The sequence below is a fragment of the Cyrtonyx montezumae genome, unplaced genomic scaffold, assembly GCF_038088225.1.
Source record: "Cyrtonyx montezumae isolate F1298 unplaced genomic scaffold, pur_monq_1.0 scaffold_0, whole genome shotgun sequence".
In the NCBI taxonomy this organism is placed as follows: Eukaryota; Metazoa; Chordata; class Aves; order Galliformes; family Odontophoridae; genus Cyrtonyx; species Cyrtonyx montezumae.
This window is the reverse complement of record NW_027071824.1, coordinates 12,184,545-12,206,080: the sequence shown is the minus strand read 5'-3', so window position 1 is coordinate 12,206,080 and position 21,536 is coordinate 12,184,545. Positions and strand designations below refer to the sequence as shown.

The 21,536-nt window shown below is 35.9% G+C and overlaps 2 protein-coding genes across 3 annotated transcripts in view; both read right to left on the bottom strand.

The window, feature by feature from the left end:
• Nucleotides 1–21,536, bottom strand: part of ABCG8 (ATP binding cassette subfamily G member 8) — a 451,150-nt gene that overhangs the window by 16,581 nt on the left and 413,033 nt on the right. The window lies entirely within an intron of this gene.
• Nucleotides 1–21,536, bottom strand: part of CAMKMT (calmodulin-lysine N-methyltransferase) — a 195,059-nt gene that overhangs the window by 26,523 nt on the left and 147,000 nt on the right. The window contains exons 4-7 of the mRNA XM_065754724.1: nt 16,232–16,292; nt 13,078–13,132; nt 11,961–12,024; nt 6,747–6,813 (exon numbers count right to left, since the gene is read on the bottom strand). Of these exons, the coding sequence (XP_065610796.1) occupies nt 6,747–6,813; nt 11,961–12,024; nt 13,078–13,132; nt 16,232–16,292 (247 nt within the window). The remainder of the gene's footprint in view (nt 1–6,746; nt 6,814–11,960; nt 12,025–13,077; nt 13,133–16,231; nt 16,293–21,536) is intronic.

Here is a 21,536-nt window from a genome sequence, read left to right as displayed (position 1 = left end):
TTCAATAATGTTATTGTGCTCTTTGCATCTGTTGTAGTTTTACATGGAAATAAACGGGAGGCCTTACTTTTGGAGTGACCTATGTATTTTGCTAAAATTCAAATGGCAGCATTACAGTTATATGTCTTCAAACGCTTACAATTTTGCTGTTACTAAAATTTGGGGCATAATATATACACTGCATGTACCCATCATTCAGCACAAGTATAATTTTTTTTTTTAAAGAAGGGAGAATATCTTGTATAAGAATGTCATTAATAAAAAACACCCAAACACTGGTGTTTGTGAAATTGCCTTTTCCTTTCTCTCCTATATATCAATAAAATCTAAATTGATCTTTATTTAGGAGATTTACTACAGTTTTTAGCAAGTTTCATGTAGTTCATTACGCACAAAATTGATGATTCTTACATTCTAATTCAGACTGACATTATAGAGTGTTTTATTACAATATAGTCCTTTATTATTAATTAAATCCATCATTTCAAAATACAAGACAGCATAAGCACACCCAGCACTGTTAAGATCAGTGAGTGTAAGATTTGTAAAACAAGGTTTTGGAGTAAAAATATGAAGGAAGACAATTTATTGCCCTATGGAAAATAAGTCTATCCATGAATATGGGAAGGAGGATCAAGGGAACAAGAAAAAAAATTATAAAAAAAAGTGACTTAGGAAGACCCAGAAGGACTGAACGGGGGAAAAAAAATTGAAACAGCAGAAGCTATGCAATTCACATGTGTTTAGATTCTGAGGGCAAAAGAGACCATTACAATCATCTAAAATTTCAAGCTGCTTCATCAAGCCCATATATCTTGGGAAATTAATACATTTTTAAGAACTGCATTCACTGTTTAAGAAACTACCACTTCCCATAGCAAGATGTTCTAATGTATTATCATTCTATATCAAATCTCATTTTTTTTTCTTTACTGAATTTGTCTAGCTTCAATTTCTACATCTTGTTAGGTACTTGTAAGCTACATTAGAGTGATCTTCTATTAAAGATTTTTTTCCTCACATGAGACTTTCAGATCAAAATCAATTCATTTCTTACCAATCAAGTCTTTTCTTTGACAAGTTAAGTAAACAGAGTCCTTTAACTCTCTCATTTCTGAATTCTGATTCACACTTAGTGCCTCTTTCCCACATCCCTTTCATTTTCAATATCACGTTTACTGTTTGAATAACCGAATATTAACAGAACATTAATGAAATAAGCAAAGATGACACCATATGCATCATTTTATCAAAATTTAACATTTATCTCAACTCTCAGATGTCTGTGGCAAAGATTAGCAGAGAGTACCTGTGAAGGAGCTAGCCTACTGAAAGTGTGTAAAAAGTACTTGATTGTCTGTTGAATAAGGTAGGGCAGACAAATGTACCATGGTAACACCATGAACCAGGGAACACAATGTAAAGTTTTGCTAAAAAGTATGGAAACACAAAAGGGCATAAGAATTAAAAACCAAACATCTCTGACATCTCACAGACATTTTCCTTTTATGTTCCAGGAAGAAAGACACAAGTTTTCTTATACTGATGGTCTCCATCCAACATTCCTGTCCAGTCCAAGAGAGTACAAGAATATCTTTGCCAAAATGATGCTTTTAAAGCTAAGAAGAAATCATAATAAAATATAGCTGAGAATTTAACCGAGAGCTATTTAAAATAATGCCATGCTACACTTTAAGATAGCACTTTCCTTTTCTCTCCCTGTTCTTTTAAACACATAAAATTTTCTCAACAAATCTTGCTTATTTTCCATTTTTTCTGTTCATATATTCTTACCTGGTCACATAAAGACAAATGACAAAACTACAATGTGATTTGAAATAAACTGCAATTTTATTAAGCCTACACAAATGGCTGAGATGAACACAAAAAAGACCAACAAAGCTGGAAGTCAGTGAAAGCCAGTTGATACTGCCGAACAGTAAAGAGAGCTATGAGAAACAAGATATAATTCCTCCAAAGCTGAAATTGCATCCAAATGAGGCAAGGACCACAGACTTCAAAAATTAAGTCAGACAGACAAAGAATGACAGTACTCTTGCTCTAAATCTTCCTGCCAGCTAGTGATCCAGAAATAGAATGAGATCTCACAGAGGATAGCACCATTTCAGAGAGGTGAAATTAATTCTTTATGTGCTAACTGCAGAAGAGACTGAAGACACTTTCATCGCAGAACTCCTTTTTAATGGAAGATGTCTTCTTTAAAAAGAGGTCCTGCTTTACAAAACTTCAGGAATTCTTAAAAGGGGTCAACAAGTATTGAGATAAGGTGATACTGGGTAGGACAAGCTGCTTCTGATTCCAAAGGACTACTGGAAAAAAATCTTCACCAACAACATTTAAGGAAAGTAGACAGTCATGGGATAAGAGTACTGGCAGGGCTAAAGAGTGGAACAAAAGACAGGAAACAGAATAGTAGTAAATGGTTAGTTCCCACAATGGAGGGAGATAATCCATGGGGTTTTCCTGGGACCTGTTCTATTTAACATGTTTTCAACTGAGGAGCACTGAAGTGGCAAAGTTTGCTGACACTATGAGGTTATTCAAGACAATAAGGAAAAGAGCAGGATGTAAAGAATTGCAGAAGGATGAATCTGAGGTTTGGGACAATAAATTGACAGACAAAATTCTGTATGGATAAATGCAAAGCAGAAAACAGGAAAAATAACCCTGGTTTCATAAAGGAAGTGGAGAAAAATAATGATTATCAGAAAGCTCCTCATTTAATGACAGATGGAATAATGAAAACATTACAACACTAACCAACTATAGTCAAAAAGCCAATCACTGTTGGGCATTTTTATAAGAGGAACAGAAAGAATACTTAAGCCACAAATTATATATATATAATTTGCACACATTTTGAATGCAGTACTGCTCACCCTAATCTGAAAGGCTGAAACCAGGAAAGAAACAGAAAAGGGCAAGTATGATCAGAGCTATGGAATGGCTTCCACTTGAGATGAATTTTCTGTGACAGGGAGCTACAAATATCACAGTGGTCACCAACAAATGAACACTGTTTCTTCCTACACATGCACAAAATTATCAAATGAAGACAGCAGTAACCAGGAGTTTTTCCTTTCTAACAAAAAAGCTGGAAACTATTCTGGCAGCCTTCTCCTTGCTGCACATGCAAGAACAGTACATGGGGAGACTGGAGCAGTTTGAAGAAATTTCCTTTACGGTTATGAAACTGACAAACACAATGAATTCAATAAACATGCTTCATAAAGTTTGAAATTAGCAACATATTGATTAGATGAATGAAAACATAGCAGTCTTCATTAAAGCTGTCCCTATGTTGATAGAACCTGCTGCATGATTCATTGAAATCAGGTCAGTTAGAAAGCTGGTTTATAGGAAGAACATTGCAATAAGATAATATATTCACATGCTTGCAGATACAGAAAAAGAAGTGATTAATATAAGAATGGAAACATGGCTATGTAGTAGTGCTCTGCTATTGAGACCTGTGGTGGTGTAGCTCCCTGGATCACTTTATGATCTCAGGATAAATCAGCATTGTGTTTTTGTCTTTCTTATCAGTGCAGTAAGTGGGGACAATCAGGCACTCCCTGACCATATCTGGAATTCCCACTGCCTGGAAAAGTACTGGAACGTACAGTTGGTGGAAAGTTCACTTTTGGTCACTTCACTGCATATTCTTGGAGTGAGTTCTAATGCTTACTATAAGATCACACAAGAGTGCACGATACATTACTACTAATTAAATAAAATAGTGCATCATGCAACAGGAATTCCTCTCACTGTTGTATGCACTTCTCATACTAATGTCAAATGTAATCTCTTAGCAACTAAGACGAGGCTCGTCCATGCCTAAAACTCCTTTGAGTTTAGGCAATAAATAGACAAACTCCTAAGAGTCTCATACCAGCAATAAGTATACAAATTTTATTCTTAACAGTCAGTCTTCTTAGACAAGCAAGTCTGGTGGAAGAACAATCTCCCTGGTAGATGAGAATAAAAGAGGCTGTTAACCTTTAGAATATATTGCAAAGCCTTCTCTTTGAGGAAGCTTTTCCATTGTGTCATATGTAATAACAACGATTTTTCAAAATTCTGCAACATATAAATCCCTATTTCTTTGAGATTTCCACATGAAAAGGGAAGAAAAAGAGCAGATTCTAAAACTGTTATTCCTAATTAGATTGTGGTAGACGCGTTCAAAGCAATAATGCTATGCATGTCAAACCAGTAAGAGCTGATGGTACGAAGACTGTTATGGCATAAACTTGAAGTGGTTCAAGGATAATTTTTGAGCTGTGAGAAAAATGAAAATCATCAAACCTATACACAACATTAATAATTCACTTCCCTATTTTAAGACATTATTAGAAATTTTGAGGCGTTTATGTACCTATTCCCAGTAAGCATTAGCAAGGAATTCAGAATATACTACTAGAAGCTAAAAATAAACATAGAATTCCATAGCTGTTGCTAAAGTAAACTGTTTACGAAATATCTATTATTACAACACATAATGTGACAAACTGCCAGTTTGGCTTACATTGCTGTACTTTTAAACAACAATCAAGAGTTGGCAGAGAGCTAGATAAGTGCTAATTTATTGCATTTTGTATAAATCTAAATAAATAAATGTATGGCAGATTGTCCTAAGCTAACTCCACTTGGCTGATAATGGATTGCTCCTTTTTGCATTATACATTTTTTGGCAAATTTTCCAGGTCTAGATTTGAATACCTGAAGTATCACAAACTGAATCTCCTACTGATCATTTCTACTTCTGGTTCAAGGAAAAGAATGTAAGATCCCAAAAGTGAGAAGGAGATGCAGGAAGTGCCTAAAATCTGTTAGATGTTATAATACTGTAATTTTCATTGGACACTGTTTAAATGGCACTTAAGAGTGAGGAATACATAGTGCCTACTCCAGATTAAATTAATGCTGAAGTATGTAACTTAGATGAACCATTTAGAACCTGCTAGCTCTAAACAACGTAAAAGAAATCACCTAATGTCACTCTGCTTGCCAGTGTTTCAGTTTTTTCCTATAAAACATTATATTGTATTGTGTTTTTTTGTATGCGAACTCCAGTTCTGGGGTAGTAGGAAGAGTCAGACTTGTATTTCAGATATTACATCAGCCTTTTAAGTTTCTTCAAGGCCTTGAGAAAAGATCAAATAACGTTGTTACTGTCTTCATCATCACTGAATCTGAAGGACAGATCCTTCATTAGCACTTTACAAATAACTTAATGTAAAAACCTTAATTTTCACACAAGAAGGCAACTATTAATGTGTATAATAAGGGAAAATGAACGGTGATCACTATTTTTTAGAATACTTATGAGAATTTAGAATGCTACAACAATCCTGGAAAAGTCTTCAGGAGTAAAAATCAAAGTTTTTATTATGAGAGCCTTATATTTTTATATAGTACTTCATTTGATTTTATAATTTAATTATTTTATGCAAAGAACACCCCAAAATCCATTGCACTCATGAAGTTAAACACTTGACATTTTTACTCCTTATAGTGCAATATTTTATAAAGTCTAGATATGTTTATTAATTAGTGATTATTAACACCCAGTAAACAACATCATGTCTTGTAAAAACACAATCTTTCTTCACAGCATGAAGCCAAAATCTATTATTCACTGATTCCATATGCTGAAATACACTCAAATGATCACAAATGACCTTAAGCATTAGATAAATGTAAATGAGGAAAGGGTAGAAAATGTGCTTTTGATTGATATCTAAAAGACCAGGTTTGAAGTCTTGACAAGGGATGAAATCTGAAATCTTATACAAAGTAGATGGTAATTGGAAACCTACAAAATCTAAGCTTCTGCACAGATGTACTGCACAGGTCTGAAGTTGCTCACAAGTGTTCAGCATGTGGAGCCCTCAAAGACTATTCCTGGACTCCCGTGGCCTTTGTCTATTTGGGAAACAAGTATTAGGATGCACAGATATCTCTATAAGTTCTACTCAGATATACTCCAATGAAGGCAGAATATTCCTAAGGACTCACTTAAAATAATTTCTCTACATAGAATGGCTACATAATCATAGAATAAATTATGTCAATGATAGCCATTGAAATTGTACGTGCTCAGCCCACTACGTTAATAAGCTTATTCAGCTCTAACGACTTGGTTTCTTCGAGCCCCTTTTCAGCTTTACTTTGTCCACTTTGATAAGGACTGAGAGCCCTTCTTCCGAAATTAGAATCCGTGAAAGAAAAAAAAAAGAACATTTAGGCAGGCATATGCTCTATTTCACCTTAGGTAGCCATCTCTGAGCACGTGCTTTTTCACAACTCTTTATCTTTAATACAAAGAGCTTTAAAATTTACTTTTAGAATTAAAAAGATGAACACACTTCACATTCTCACCTGTTTCCACTCCCTGCCACACCTGGAGACAAGGGAAATAGTCAAACAGCTAACTTCAGTGGCATCAATTATAGGGTGGATCAGGAATCATTTTGGAGATGATAGGAAACCAAACTCTCTGGATCTCTACAATTTTCATGCACCAGAGCATGCCCTTGGAAACAACTGAGTTTATTTTTAATAGTTCCAAATTTCTGTCTTGCATCACTTAAACCATGAAACATATATACTCTTGCTGTATACACCTGTGTCAGTGTAAGTCATAAGTCACAAATTTACACATTTACATTAAACATACAATTATATGCGAGAATCCATAAAACACTATAGTAGAATCTTACCAGCTTGACACCTTCTGAGCCTTAAAGACACCTGCAATTAGGTTTCTTGTGATGATGTCACTTACATCTGTAGCATGTTTGTTAAGAATTATATATAAAACTAGAGCAGTAATAATCAAAAATCCTTTTTTCCATCAGTAATATCTTCATAATGTCTTGAATTTGTTTAGTCTTTAAACAGTATTAATGGTCAGTCTGTACACAAGCATAAATTTCACAGTGCTAGTCTGGTTTGGCTGCCATACGTCTACCTACCCTCTTGCTCTTTTTGCCTACCTTTATTGAATGTTCCTTCATTTCTACTTCAATTTCCAGAACTGCTAGTGCTGTAATTATAGAAGATGCTGAAAAAGATTTCCCTATCTTACTTACATTTAAAAGGAATTATTATTTACAAATGTAAAAATTACAGAAATTCCTTAGCACGCTCACTTTGCAGCTTAGTTTATGCTGCTTTCAACTGTATCACTAGATCACAGTAGTGAGGTTTTGGTTTTGAGGTTCAGTACTGCCACAAGGTATGCATGTTTATTACTGGCTCTGTCAGTATGAAATCCAGCATGCATCAGGAGCACTTTCACCTGTAGGCAAGGGAGTTTCTAGTTCATTTGCTTTCTTGAGAATGCTGTGGAACTGCCATAGAAGAGAGCATAAAGCAACAAACACTTTTTGTTCTCCTATCAGTACTGCAAGAAACCCTTAGCTTCATGACTCTGCCTCTTTCAGCCTGGAAGATGGGTAACAAATTTGGGTAGCCACACAGGCAGACCAGTGCAAGGGCTTTCAATGAAAAATATCAAAGGGAGCAGTGTTCAGTCATCTATGCCTAGGAAGATAACCTTTATAATCAATCATTTGTAGTTAGCAAGAAACCACTGGCAAGTAAAATGTGTAGCAAGTAACGAGAATATTAAGTGGCATCCAGTGTGAATCCATATGTATTCAAAGCACTCATTCTCAAGTATCAAAAATAACCTTTAAGGGACAATTTTGATGAAGATGACAATGATAGTTCATTCTTAAAGTATAGGATATATGATGCTAATGAGGAGGATGCTTCTAGTTATGCAAAATACATTGAATTCTTCTTTGCAAGTGCACTTTTAAGACAACAGAACACTAATATCAGGCTAATTTAAAAAAGGACTAATGGAACTTCTTCTTTGTTATGCTGAAATCTCACGATGGGTCTTCCGAAATATGCTGACCATTCAAAATATGTTATTTTAGAAAAGTCTCTATCCAAACAACATAGAAGAAAAGACAACTGATATTCTGTGAAGCCAAAAATTAGAAATGAAATGACAGAGAAGTGGTTTAGAAAAATCTCTGGACTTTGCACATGCCTTTTAAATCTTTCCCATAATACGCATTATGAAGTAGTAATAAATGGTCAACACTCGTAAAGCAAAAGGAAGGCATAGATAATTCCATGAGTAAAACCTCCTGTTCTACAGTGGAGATAGAAATAATGTTACTGATAAATCAGCTATACTTCACTTAAATTATATAAATGGGCAAAACTATTAATAATTGTTATAACCATGTTAACACTAGCTTTTTTTTAAATAATTTATAAGCCCATGTCTTCAGGCATTCAAGCTGAACATGACCTTTTTAACCTAAATTTCCCAGGACTGTTGAAAGATCCATACACTATATTTTAATGGCCATTATAGTGCATTGCAACAATGTTTTGTATTATTGATGCTTTTAGACAGCAGTTCAAGTCACTATTGCGTGGTGTGAAACAGAGCTAAGGCAGAAGGTACACAGCCTCTCTGACAAAAGAGACAAAATTTTACAAAAATGAACGGTATCCTCAGATATGGCTGTGATGAAGTGAGTAGAGATGCTTTCAGGGTTCTGGAGAAATCTGTCAGAGAAATGACCTAAACTGGAAAATTTGTAACTCGATGAATATCTCCCAGAATTTCAAAGAGGAATGAATCTGATACTTTGCCTATGTAAATCTTCAATATTTGACGTAAATATCTACATTTTTTCTTTTTTTAATGCTGTCTGCATTTTGCATTTAAGTGATCATGAAAAAACTTAGATAAAATCAAGGATGACGTTTTGAATGAACCTGGAAGAGCAAGAACATCCATCTTTATTTCATCGATCTGGCAATGTGAATGATCTGCTAAACAATTAGAATCTGCCAACAATAGGGAAAAGAAATGAATTAAAATGAAATCTTTTAAATGGCTTAGTAATGGAAATTATTATGTCTTTTAAAAAATTCCATAAGCCTCATGCATAAGGCCACTGATTATATAAAATATATCAACATATTTTACAGTGTAGTGTTTAAAATCACAGCAATGATTTGAAATTAACACATTCATCAATTGAATTAGCTTGCACTATTTCAATAACATATCCTAATACCGATATTCACAACATACACGTGAATACTTCATATGCCAGTATGAAATGGAGAATAATGTGAAAAATTGTCAAAAATGAAAAGAAAAATCAAATCCTCAAAAGCTTGAGACTTCACAAAGCAAGGCTGTTAGTTACGCTCACTGAATAGCGATAACAACAACAAAAACAACAATAATTATGATGATGATGATAATACAAAGGCAGATTCTCAGAAGCAATGCACTATTGCCAGGTCGATTTTCAATTACATTTCACTGATGTATTCATTTGTTTCTTAATGTGCTCATCTTGCCCATTAAGAATAATTAGCAGGCTTGCTTGGTGATTTCCTGGCTTCTGACAGTGATTTTTTTCTTTTTTGTTGACAACCACTTTCACTTTTTGGAAAGTAATTTTTGGATATTATAGTATGACTGGCATGTAATTTAAGCTTCCTAAGAAATTTAAAGGGAAGATGTAAACAGTAATTTTTAAACAAGATTATTTTAATGTATAATACCTACATAAAAAGCATAATACTAGGCATTAACTGCTCCTGAAGAGCAGAATCTAGTCAAGAAAACAGTATTTTATCCCACATTAATTTAATTTGGTATGCTAAACAATTAAAAAACAACACCAGCCATAGTAAAAATTGCAGAAATATATCATCTGTAGGCTGTGACACTTGAAGACAGACACTATTTCCAATAAAAATTCTCACTGATTTCAGTGAGTCTGGTGTGGCTGAAACAGACCTAAATTTAGCCTGAACTTCTGTTCTAGCTAATCACTATACAAAGGAGGGCAAAAGAAAATTACCACAAAACAGACCATAAAATTACTACTGAAGTCCATAAAACACATAAAATGCAACATAAATTTTATGATCTGTGCTTTTAAGAATACTTTCTACCTACACTGTAAAGTTCTTAGTATGCTGCACTTTGGCACCCTGCTAATATTAAGCCTATTGTAAAATCCAACACAATAAAAGCATTTTGAATGCTGAGCCTTCAGAGCACCAAATGTTAAAAAAAGAAAAATAAATTCCTGTTAGAGCGTTCCACCAATCACACCTCTGAAAGAGATTCAATGAATGAATGCAGATGAAGACTTCTTGCAAGACTTTCAGAAATAAAACATATTTCTACAACATATTGTAAAAAACTACGGTGTGCTAACTGGATTATATTAGTGTATCTTTTTCAGAAAATAAAGTGCTTTAACTTCCTTAAATCCAAAGCCTCACTAAATATTTATTGTGCGCATCAATTTTCCTTGCTATGGAAGACTTCTAAATTTCAGAAAAGTTTAGATATGTTTCTGAATCTGCTACACAAGGTATTTGCTGACTTGATGATTACTGAGCTCACCTGAAGCTTGCTGTGGGTAAAACGACCTTTTGTTGAATAACTCTGCTTTCAAAAAATGTCCGTTTGCTTTCTTAGGTTAGTTTTGAAACATTTTTCTTCTCCTACATTTTTTATTTTCATAATGATATATAAGAAGGATTGGGAGAGGATATGCTGTATAAAATGCACAAAATTGTGAGTACTGCCTCCTCAGCTCATGGCTATTATCAGCTATATTTAAGCAAAATAAGAATCCTTGGAACATAACAGAGAACTTGAATTTTCAAGAAAAAGAAGACTTTTTTCAGGTTTCCTTCAAGTTTTAAAAGATATAATTGGCTCTTGATTTCCATGGAATTGTGAGAGTGTAAGCAATTACACTGAGTTACCTTCGAGTGTTTTTGGCTGTAGTAGCCAACATTATCGCATTGTTACATCTGATTTAACAGTCATAAGCAATTGCTATTTTCCTAATCCACAACACTGTTTAACTAATTTTTTCATTAAGGACTTGTCATGTTGGCTTTCAAATACATAAAAAACTCAAATCTAAACAATTCTTATGATGCAGGGGCCAAAACCTGAAAAACTAGTCTGCCTTAACATGCAAATGGAAAGATTACCCAAGAAAAAAGCAAATAGATATCTTCCATTTTTTCCTCTTAATTTCTATGGGCTATTAGTATTTGCTATATATATCTGTTCTTGTTCTGTGCTGATATTTAACATGGCCACAAATTATGCTCACTCATTCTCTCACTTAGCCAAAGTACAGTTCAATTTTCTGAACTATGTGCTCATATTAGAGGGGCATAATAGCAATTTATTCTAATATAATAATATAAGACATAATAAAATACTTTCTACAAGGGATAGAGGAGTTTTGTAATCTTACATCAAGGGACACTGTGATAAATTGATGATTTGTTTAAGCACACTAAATAGGAATTGGTAGGCAGTTACAACTTATACCAGCGATGAAAGTATGCATTTCAAAATACACTATGGCAATATACAAATACTATGCATTTTTAAGAGTTTAAAATATGAAAGTAAAAAAGAAACGTAATAATTAAACAAACAAACAAACAAACAAAAAACCAAACAACACGAAACATCACCACAAACCTAGTTTCTATTGCAAAATGAATACGTGAAGGAGAGCTAATGATTTGATTCACTGCTGTACCTCCTGTAACTGCAGCTTACACACACAGAATCTTTCAGCACTCAACCGTAAGACACATATTTACTACTACACTTGCTGTATACCAACATGTACATTTTTAATTAAAGAAGAAACTGTTGGATTTATTATGGGGGAAGCTGCAGTTCTGCTCAAAATATTCTGCATCTATTTTTTTAATTACTTATGTGTGGACTTTTTCTTAAAATACCCCTTGCTGTCTGTCTTTATATCGATTGTTACTCAGGCAGTAAAAACGAACGAGCACAACAAACCAGTTTTCTATCTGAATAAGGATACTTTTGATGGCCTTTTCATTTCCATCAGTTAACAGAACTTCTTTGACATCTGCAGAAATAGCAACCTGAAAAAAAGAGCACAGCAAACAATGAGCAAATATGCTTGTCTGTGTGGAAGTGAAGACAGGAGTGACAAGCCTTCAGTATCATGCTTCCTCACCTATTTCTCTGTAACAATCTTCAATCTTTTTTCATTTTATGTCTGCATTATTTTAATCATTCAATCAAATCAGTCAATACTTTTATCATTCCATTTGCGGGAGCCTCTATCTTGCTATCATTCTGTTCCGTAATTGCATTGTGACAGCGGATGATGGTATTCTGAGAGGCTTTCATTTGCGGGCTTCTGTTTATCTAGTAGAGCCATCATACAAGGCTGTCACTCTGCCTTTCAGCTTGCTTCTGTCTGACTGCCTGATGCCCTTCATATAACTTTGCATTGCAGGCAGATGGCTTTGTAAGGGTAATTTTTTTGTGAGCTTTGACATGCTCGCACATTGGGCTGTAACCTCGACACATTGTATAAGAGCGACAGGTTTGTCAAATGCCAATCAGTGTAACAATATGCTTTTATTTGTAGAGACATAAAAACTTGTCTAATGCACTGCACTGCTACATAATATCTCCTGAATACATGACTCAGAACCCAGAGAATGGTGAACGACTCTCCTGAATGGCCAATCTAATTCAAAAGAATCTAATTACTGAGAGCTCTGGATCATGTTTGTTGGTGTAATAATGCAGGCAAAACATTAGCAGCTATATCATGGTGCTCCAACTGTGATTCGCCAGGCTATTCCTGTATCTTAGCAAATGGGACTATAATCTGAAAAAAAAAAAAAAGCTTCAGCTATGGCAATGAAAGACAGACCATACGTGGCCTGGAATGTCACAACAAGAGATATTGACTACACAGAGGTAAAATGTTTCTGCTCATCGAGGCAACCATAAAATCAATATGATACGAAAGCAAGTCAATCTAGAAGGTCTCTCAAGACTCTGCAGCTTGACCGCAGCTGAGGCTGTTGACAGTTCTCTGACCCAGCAGTTGGAGGCACTGGAACATTTTTCCTTTTGTTTCTTCCTCTGAATGGGATTGGAATTGAGAAAAGACCTACCATGAGCCCAGCCAAGCATGTCATGCCACCCCCTAGCTCACACACAGCAAGGTCCCTGAAAGAGAGAAAGGAAATGGTAGAACCCATACAAATTAGATGAAAATGGTCAGAGAGACATATATGTTACAAGAACAAATTGCCATCTGCAGTAAGAACGGAGCTACCAGGAAGTTGTAGAGACATGACTGGGCTACCTCATGTCGTTTTGCGTTTTGAAAATAATTATGAAATAGAAAAGTCACAAAGCAGGCAAACCAGTGGGGGTTCCCTCATTAGTGTTCAGTGCAACATTACCACCGCTGAGCTGAAAAATCTGAGAAGGTTCCCTTTTTTCCCTTGTCAATGGCTCTGTCTTTTAGAACTAAACTAGCTAGAGTAGCGAACGATAATTGTTAGGAAGGGATAACAATGTTAATCCACATTCATTCTTGCAAAAACAGTTAGAGAAGTAAATGGAGAAATTAATATTATTTATATATTGCCCTACGTAGTTATGTCCCAAAGCCTTTCGTTATTAAAAAAGAGAAGTTTTAAAACACGTCATATACCACAAAACAATTACCCATGAAGAAATCCGATCCTTCAATTAGCACTTAAAACCGCAAGTGACCTACAAACAATACTGTTAGGAACGACGAAGGAACTGCAAACAGTTAAGCCACAGAAAACCAAACGAAGTTAGCATCAAGAGTCCGAGCTGAGCCCAAGCATAGGGTGGAATACATAGTGTAAAAGGCTGCTTTTAGCTCAGACCATAGCATGCAGTTATTAAGATGTGAGAGTGAAAAATAATTTGGTGCATAGAGTGTGCCGGATGGGGGCTTGCAGGGGGAGCCATAAAGAATGTTCTCCACAGCCCCCGCCTGCATCGGGAGGGAGGAGGGAAAAGGGAGGAGGGAGGGAGGAAGGGATGCTGAGCGAGTGCTGAAACGGTGTGAGGCAGCAGTCAGGGCAAGGCAGGGCTTCAGTTTGGGAGCACAGCGGCTTTAGAGCTAAATCTATGGCAACTGCTACAGCTGCCAGAAGCGTTCCCACGGAAATAGTTTTGACAGAGAGAAAGTGGAATTTCAGCTTGGCAGACTTTTTGGTGCTCCTTCTGCCCTAAAACACCCATGATTCAAAATCTATTTCTATAACTCTATGCTGAGCATCTTGGATAACACCTCAGCACCAGAACACAGGCATCAATATTTTGTTCACTGAGGCCACTGGACTGTGTTGTATGACAACACACTAACATTCACTGTCTGGGTATTTTAATGAGGCTGCAGATTTTCCTTGCAAAATGCCCATTTGTCTTATTTAATGGAAGTTAAGAATAAAGATGGACACAGTTTTGAGGAACAGCTGTACCTAAACCCAGTCAGAATTAAAAAAAGATCATGTGAAATTTGCAGTTTGTGGTTTAGATAGAATAATTACAGGTTTTTCCTCACATAAATTTTCATTTTCTAAACCATATGTTATAAGTATGTCTTTATATATATACACATAAGGTTATGTTACAATATTTACAAGGCACTTGTTTCATTTATCAAAATAAACACAGAAAGTATCCAGTGTGTGATTTTTGGTGCATTCTGAATCAAATTTGCATGGATGTAACACACACAAAGACATTTACACATATAAATCACTCTATTGCTAAGTTCCTATATTAGAAATTTTTACTGACATTTATAAATGATAATTAAAATAAGAAACTCTACTCTGGTTCTGCTGTTAGGGCAGAACCCCAAGAACTCAGGAAGCGAAACTGTGACCTCCTCCATGGAAGCTGGACTGACCACTGCAGATTTGATAACCCAAACCAGGAAAACAGACTTCAGTGACCAGCACTGCATATTTTACTGCCAACAGTCTCTGTAAACAGAGTGTGAAAACTCCTATGTGTGCTGGGATGGTGAAGTGCTGGAAAGATAGCACAGCAGCAGCAGTAGAAGTGAAGCAAAGTGGTGCCTCAGCTTCCTCCTTAGGTGGGCTTCATTCAGGTGGCTGCTGGAGCAAAAATGAGGCTGTATAATCCAGGGCAAGTTTCAGTGCCAGACCTTGTCCCTTGCAATAGAACTAGGGGAAGTTGTTTCAAAAGAGGGAAGATTTAGACTGGATATAAGGAAGAAGTTCTTTACAATAAGGGTGGGGAAGCACTGGGACAGGTTGCCCAGACAGCTAGAGGATACTCTATCTGTGGAGACATTCAAGGTCAGGCTGGTGGATGTTCTGAGCAACCTGATTCAGCAATAGGTGTCCCTGTTCATTGCAGAAAAGTTGGATTAGATGGCTTTCAAAGGCCCCCTTCCAACTCAAACAATTCTATTATTCTATGATCACTGACCTCCAAATGGAGTCAGCAAACTGCAAGAATTACTTCAGGTTTGGTGCAAAGGGCGAGGACTTAAACACTGAAGCAGCTTGGCCTCCTCCGATTTCCCAACACAGAGAGTGGGATTTTGCATACTACAAGCTGGTCTGCTTGGTATTAGCCTCCCAGCCTTGCTCAGAACACAACTTTGGCCTGCATGTGCAGTGTTGTTACACCTCAATCATGCTCTTAGACAATGAAACTTTCAGAATTTTCAACTGCAAAGCTCTGTAACTCACAGGGGAGAAGGCAGATGCAGGACAGTTTTATCTTTCAGCATTCCTACTGGGTGCTTGATACCTGTCTTCTACAAGTTCAGAAAATATGAAAAACAAACAAAATCGAGCATACAAAACTGCAGGATGTCTCAAAAATATTTCATAAAGCTTAAATAGAGGGCAAATTCTTCCGTCGCTATATGCAAGAATTACTATGTACTTTATCAGGCTATATTTTGCTTGTTTTGCAACAGATGTCTGTTTAAAGAATGTCTTTTATTTTTCCTGACCTTCACAATCAGAACTGATCGATTGGAACTTCACTTTTGTTTCCCAAAAATCAAAGTGAAATGAAACGCCTTGAGTGGAAATCAAAAGTCTTTGACATATAGCAGAAAGCTTGCTGTGCAATATTAGTACCCAAAGGCAGCTCAGAATTCTTTGTTAAGAGCAACATGCTTTCACCTTGAACATTTTAAATTTAATCTGAAGACTTAAATCATAGCAATCTTTACCATGCAGATACAATAAAACTAACAGATTGGAAAATACCTTTTTATGTTCGGAACTGTACCTGAATATTTCCCTGTGCTTTAGGCAGTAGTAAGCCAGTACTTCTTCAGATGGCCAGAGACCTACAGAACAAAAAATACTTGCATTCTTAGAATAGATCTTTCGTCTAAAATAATTTTTGAATGTATCACCATTTGCAGACCTCTACCAACTGTTTCATTTTTCAAACTTGCCACTATACCACAGAACAAAACAGATATAGTTTTTAATGGCAGATTTCAGATTCCAAGCTCAGGAGCTAAGTATTTCATAGCTTTCATCCTAAGAGAAAGAGAAATTTTATTTATACAGATATACTCCCACACACAAATATACGTGCATACAAATATGTCATGACTTTAAAAGTTACATACACTTCAATTCTAAAAAAAAATTCTGACATTTTGTCATTCACATGAACATCAAACTGCCATTATCAGTCCACATTCCAGGTCCATCTTGCCCTCCAGCCTGTCTCTAACAGAGGATAAGAGCCTCCCTCCTTACTTACCCTCTCCAGTCATATAGTTTCTGTCCGGCTCCTTTTTGTTTTGCTTCTTTTCTTGGGAAGGGCTCTTACCTTTTGTTAAGTTAGGCAATCAGTGTGACCCTAAGGAACATGTTAACGATGATCACATGACCAATGCAGGAACACAGCATAATTCCTCATCATCTCTCCTCCTTGGCAGTTTGTTGAGTCACAGTTCCTAAGTTCTGTTTTATAGTCCCCAGAAGATTTTTCTGTCCTTTGGACTTAAGCAAATCTTCCTTGTCTACAATGGCCCAAGGCAGAAAGCACCACAGTTTTACTGCACTATATAAACAAACATCTCCTCTCTCTTGTTTTGCACTTTCCTCCCTGCCATTTCCATTTGGAACCCTCTAGTTCCCATAGGGTAGCAGCCAGGAGTAACCCCGACTGTTTCACCTTCTTCATCCTGTTTGTGTGACTTTGCAAGTTTCCAGCATAAAACTTGCAGCAGTCATTTCCAACCCTATCACATACTGAGAGGCAGCCATACAAATTTACCCCCTCAACAACACACTCAAGAAACTCGCCGTTACTTTGGGCCAGCTTCCCACCTAACAGGAACAATCTAACTGAAACATAGCAGCCCATGGAGTGGAGAATGCAGTCCTGCGGGCCCAACGCTCTCCTGCATGCTTCTGTTTGCATTGCTGGAGGAGCCTAGGGAAAAGAGGCTTGCATTCAGGCACTTGAGATAGGCTCCCAAATTTAAGGGAGGATGAATCAAAGGCATATGCAGCCAAATTACAGTTGTATGTGTTTTCCATCTGTTGTTGCTTAGCAATGAGAAAACATGCTTCATGTCTATCCACAGGTCAAAATTAGGGTCAGCCTCCCCCCACCACACATAGCATTACAAATTACTATGACAGAAGCCTGACTTAGTATTATAAACTGTAGACACTTCACCGGTTTCAGTAAACTTAAAAACAGACATTTGGGAGCATCCTTTAGACGTTTATGGACAGGCAAATTGAATTCCATGTAGCTTACTATCTTTAGACTATTTTCTTTTGAATTGTTTCTTCTCCAAAGACTTTAAAATATCACAGCATATTTAATGGAAGCAGAAGTTTGGGAGAAAAATTGTCTTCCCTTTAAATCACTTACAGCTTGACGGTAACCCTCAAATACATAATTCTTCTGGTCCACCCAGTAAATATTCTGAGTTACACTTCCTCACAGTGAAAAATGATTAAAATTTATGAATGTGTTGTCTGCATGCCAGTCAAGCAAAAGCTTAGACAGAACTTGGATAGAACTTTGCTTATGACTTTTGTATGACAAAGATCTCACAGGTTAGAAAAAAAACAACACACAATACCAACAAAATAAACCAGACTGACAATTTGTATGTATGGCAAAAACACTGAAGCACTATTGTTATTTGTCCTGCTTCTTACTGGTTAGGCTGATTAGTTATTAAAGAACGTGCTATTTTGTTTGAACTACTAAGGGTTAAAATAAAACATTCACACACGATTACCCATTCTTCAGTGAAACATACACTAAGAATTGTACAAGATTTTCCATCTCCCTTTTGAGTAATTCAATGCTTTTGAGCATTACAATCTACTAAAATGACAGATTTTGCAATAAATATAATAACTGTTTAAATATTTTAGTGTACAACATAAAGCACGTTTCAGTTTGCAATGACTGGTGTATACTCAAGCAATAAAAGTAGTGGGTTTTTTTTAAGTATTTAGTGAAGAGATGGCTAATTTAATACCGTTCACAATACTACACATCTCACATTACACACATGCAAAATAAAATAAATAAATAAATAAAAACTCTTGCGGAGCAAACTTTTACCTGAGTGGATTTATCAAAGTATTTGTCAAACACAGCAAAATACTTCCACGTCAGAGTTTTCAGTGCACTCAGTCAAATGTTTCTCACTTTTCTATGGTTATTACTGAAAGAACACTTTAAATGGTGTCACTGAATCTTTTATGAGGGGTCACTGTTCTTTCCCCTGCTACCATTACAATGTTGATACTGGCTGAAACTGCAGGAATATCAGATAGCTCTGCACTGAGAGAAGGAAAAAGCACCTTTGGAAAGACAATGCTCTTCTAAAGGCTGGTAATGTACACGGTTCTTTCCCACTCCATAGGAAAGAAGGTTATCACGTCAGCTGGCAGCTAAAGAAGTGGCAGTGAGAAGTTCTTTCACAAGCACAGGTCTCAAGTGTGGAAGCACACAGCGCTTCCAGCTAAGCCATGATGCCAACAGCAAGAATACCCGTGTTAATTTTAGAAAAAGGAAAAGCTTCTCGTGCTTGAACAGGTAGGTAAGCCTCTTTGCCTTCAAAACAAGGATAAGCTTAAAGATGCATGTGGAGGAGTTTGCATGCTGTCTTCTTCCCCTTCACTCTGACCTACATTTACCAATACAATGACCTACATTTTGAAGTATAAAATAGTTCTACTTCTGTTACAAATGCTCAGCCATAATGCAGAGATGAAGCAATTCCTGAATGAAAAACTATAGCAAAGTTTTAAAAGCATAATTTGTTTCCTGCAATCACATACTGATATGCATATGTGTATTAAGTTCCCTGTGAAAATTTAATATAATACGTGTATTAATAATAATATACAATAATTATTTGATATTCAAAATAAAATTGTTGTCAATTTGAATTGTGAATTTGATTATAAATACACAACATTGGATGGGTACCTATTTGCGTGTGCAATTACTTACACACAATGGTCAATTATTTACACTTGTATAGGCAAAAGAATATCAAAAGACCCCCAAATGGCATTTGAATCTAAAAGGCTATAAACATACTAAAAGACCTAGACAGCAGGGCTACAGATCTCACTGTAAAAGGAAACAGAGCAAACCAAGAGTTTCATTTGGCAAAAATAAATGTTTCACACCATTTGTTGCCATTCTTGAAGATATTTTTAACCCTGAAAACTATGATTTGAAAACACAGAACTGCCAGAAAGCACTGGAATATTTCTTGAAATAAAAAAAAATCTAATCTGTGTTGAAATATAAAAGACGGCTTCAAGAAGGACTGTGACAATGCCTTCAGCAGTTCCTGTTTCAGCAGGTAACCTTTTCACTGTTATGATGGAGTAGATCCACAAAGTGTTTGCTGTCCCATTTGTAAAATGCCCATGAAGTCTATACTTCCAGACAGCTTTGTGACTATACTGCAGTGGTAATGCTAGAAAGGAATAAGCACTAAAAGTATGATGCCAGATGATGCAACGTTATATATACAGAAAGAAAATGCATTTCTACAGCACTTATCACCACATTACAACATCTCACCACAAGAATGGATTGCACCTCACAAGAATTTGACAACAATGTTAATTTCTATTGGACAGAGAGCAATTAAATTACTTAAAAACAGTGAATGAAATTCTGGGAAGGCCAAGAATAATGCCTGACTAATCCAAAATCCTTGAGCTATGATTTCCCACAGAGAAAAAACACTTAGAAAAAGCACAACAGTGCTAAGAACACATAAGCCAGGTTTCTTTAAACTTGTTCCTCCAACCAACGTTCAGCTCACGTGGACTAAATAACATATAGACTGCCTTCTGAAAATGCTTTGCGTAATCATCCGGTGAAGCATCACCTGATGTAACAAAATTATGTATAAAAATTTTGATGTAACAAAAACTAAAAGTAACAAAAAATCTGTTTATTTTCCTGTTCTATTACAATTTACCATTTTAAAATGCTGAATTCTCTATGACATTACAGAAAAGTTTGTTCAAAAAATAAACTATTCAATATTTAAAAAAGTAATTACTGTTTCACCTCTGTGCGTTTAACACAAATTTTAAAGAATGCCACTATACACTTGGTTAAGAAATACCAAGATCTGATGTCAAGTTCTTAAAGTATGGCATACAATTAGAAAATGTTCAGCAATGATAAGAGGGCTGGGAATTTTAAGACATTGCCTTTTTAAAGAAGACATTTGTCTTGCAGCCATCAGTTCTCTGCACTGCTTCATAGGTACAAAGAAGTCACAGTAGCTGCTGATTACTTTAATTGGCATAGTACGAGATTAGTGCGACTCTGCTCTACTGTCTGCCACTGCTATACATGGCAAACAAAGGCACAACTGGTAGTGACAGGTGAACCATCCCTTGAAGCTCTGAGTAGAAGGCATAAAGCTGTCCTTCAAATTTTCACTTGTACTAGGAGATTAAAAAGTTTCTGTCCAAGCCAAGCAGCAAGTTTTGTCACTTTTTCCTAGCACTTCACACAGCCACATGTAAAGATGACTGAATTCAAAACATCATTTTATCAATGTTTATCTTTTATTTGCATTATTAAGCTGTGTGACATCATCATATTAACTAGAAGTTTCAAGTAAATATTGATCCTTAAATGCAAAGGCAGTTTGCACTTCTAAAGTCAATGATCTTCCCCAGTTTGATGCACTCAAATACACCTTTCTTATATCTCCTAATTGTGGACTACATGAAATCAGCATGTCTGTTTTAACAGTCATCAAATTGGGTGGAAAAAAATATATAGGTAAAGAGATTAATAATGTCTCAAATTAAACAGCAACAATTTTATTCAGCAGTGAAGGTTTACTGACTGCATGAAAGCATTGGTTATCCCTCATAATCAAGATATATTGTTGATAGAGAGCAGAAACTACTATTGTAGCACAGTTACCACTTTAATTTCACTGTATGAAATCCTGTTTTCTATTAATTAATGCCTTATATTTTGTTCACAAGGGAAGGTAAGTTTGATGATTTCCTTCTGGTTGGTTTTTCATGCATCAGCACCACCGAGC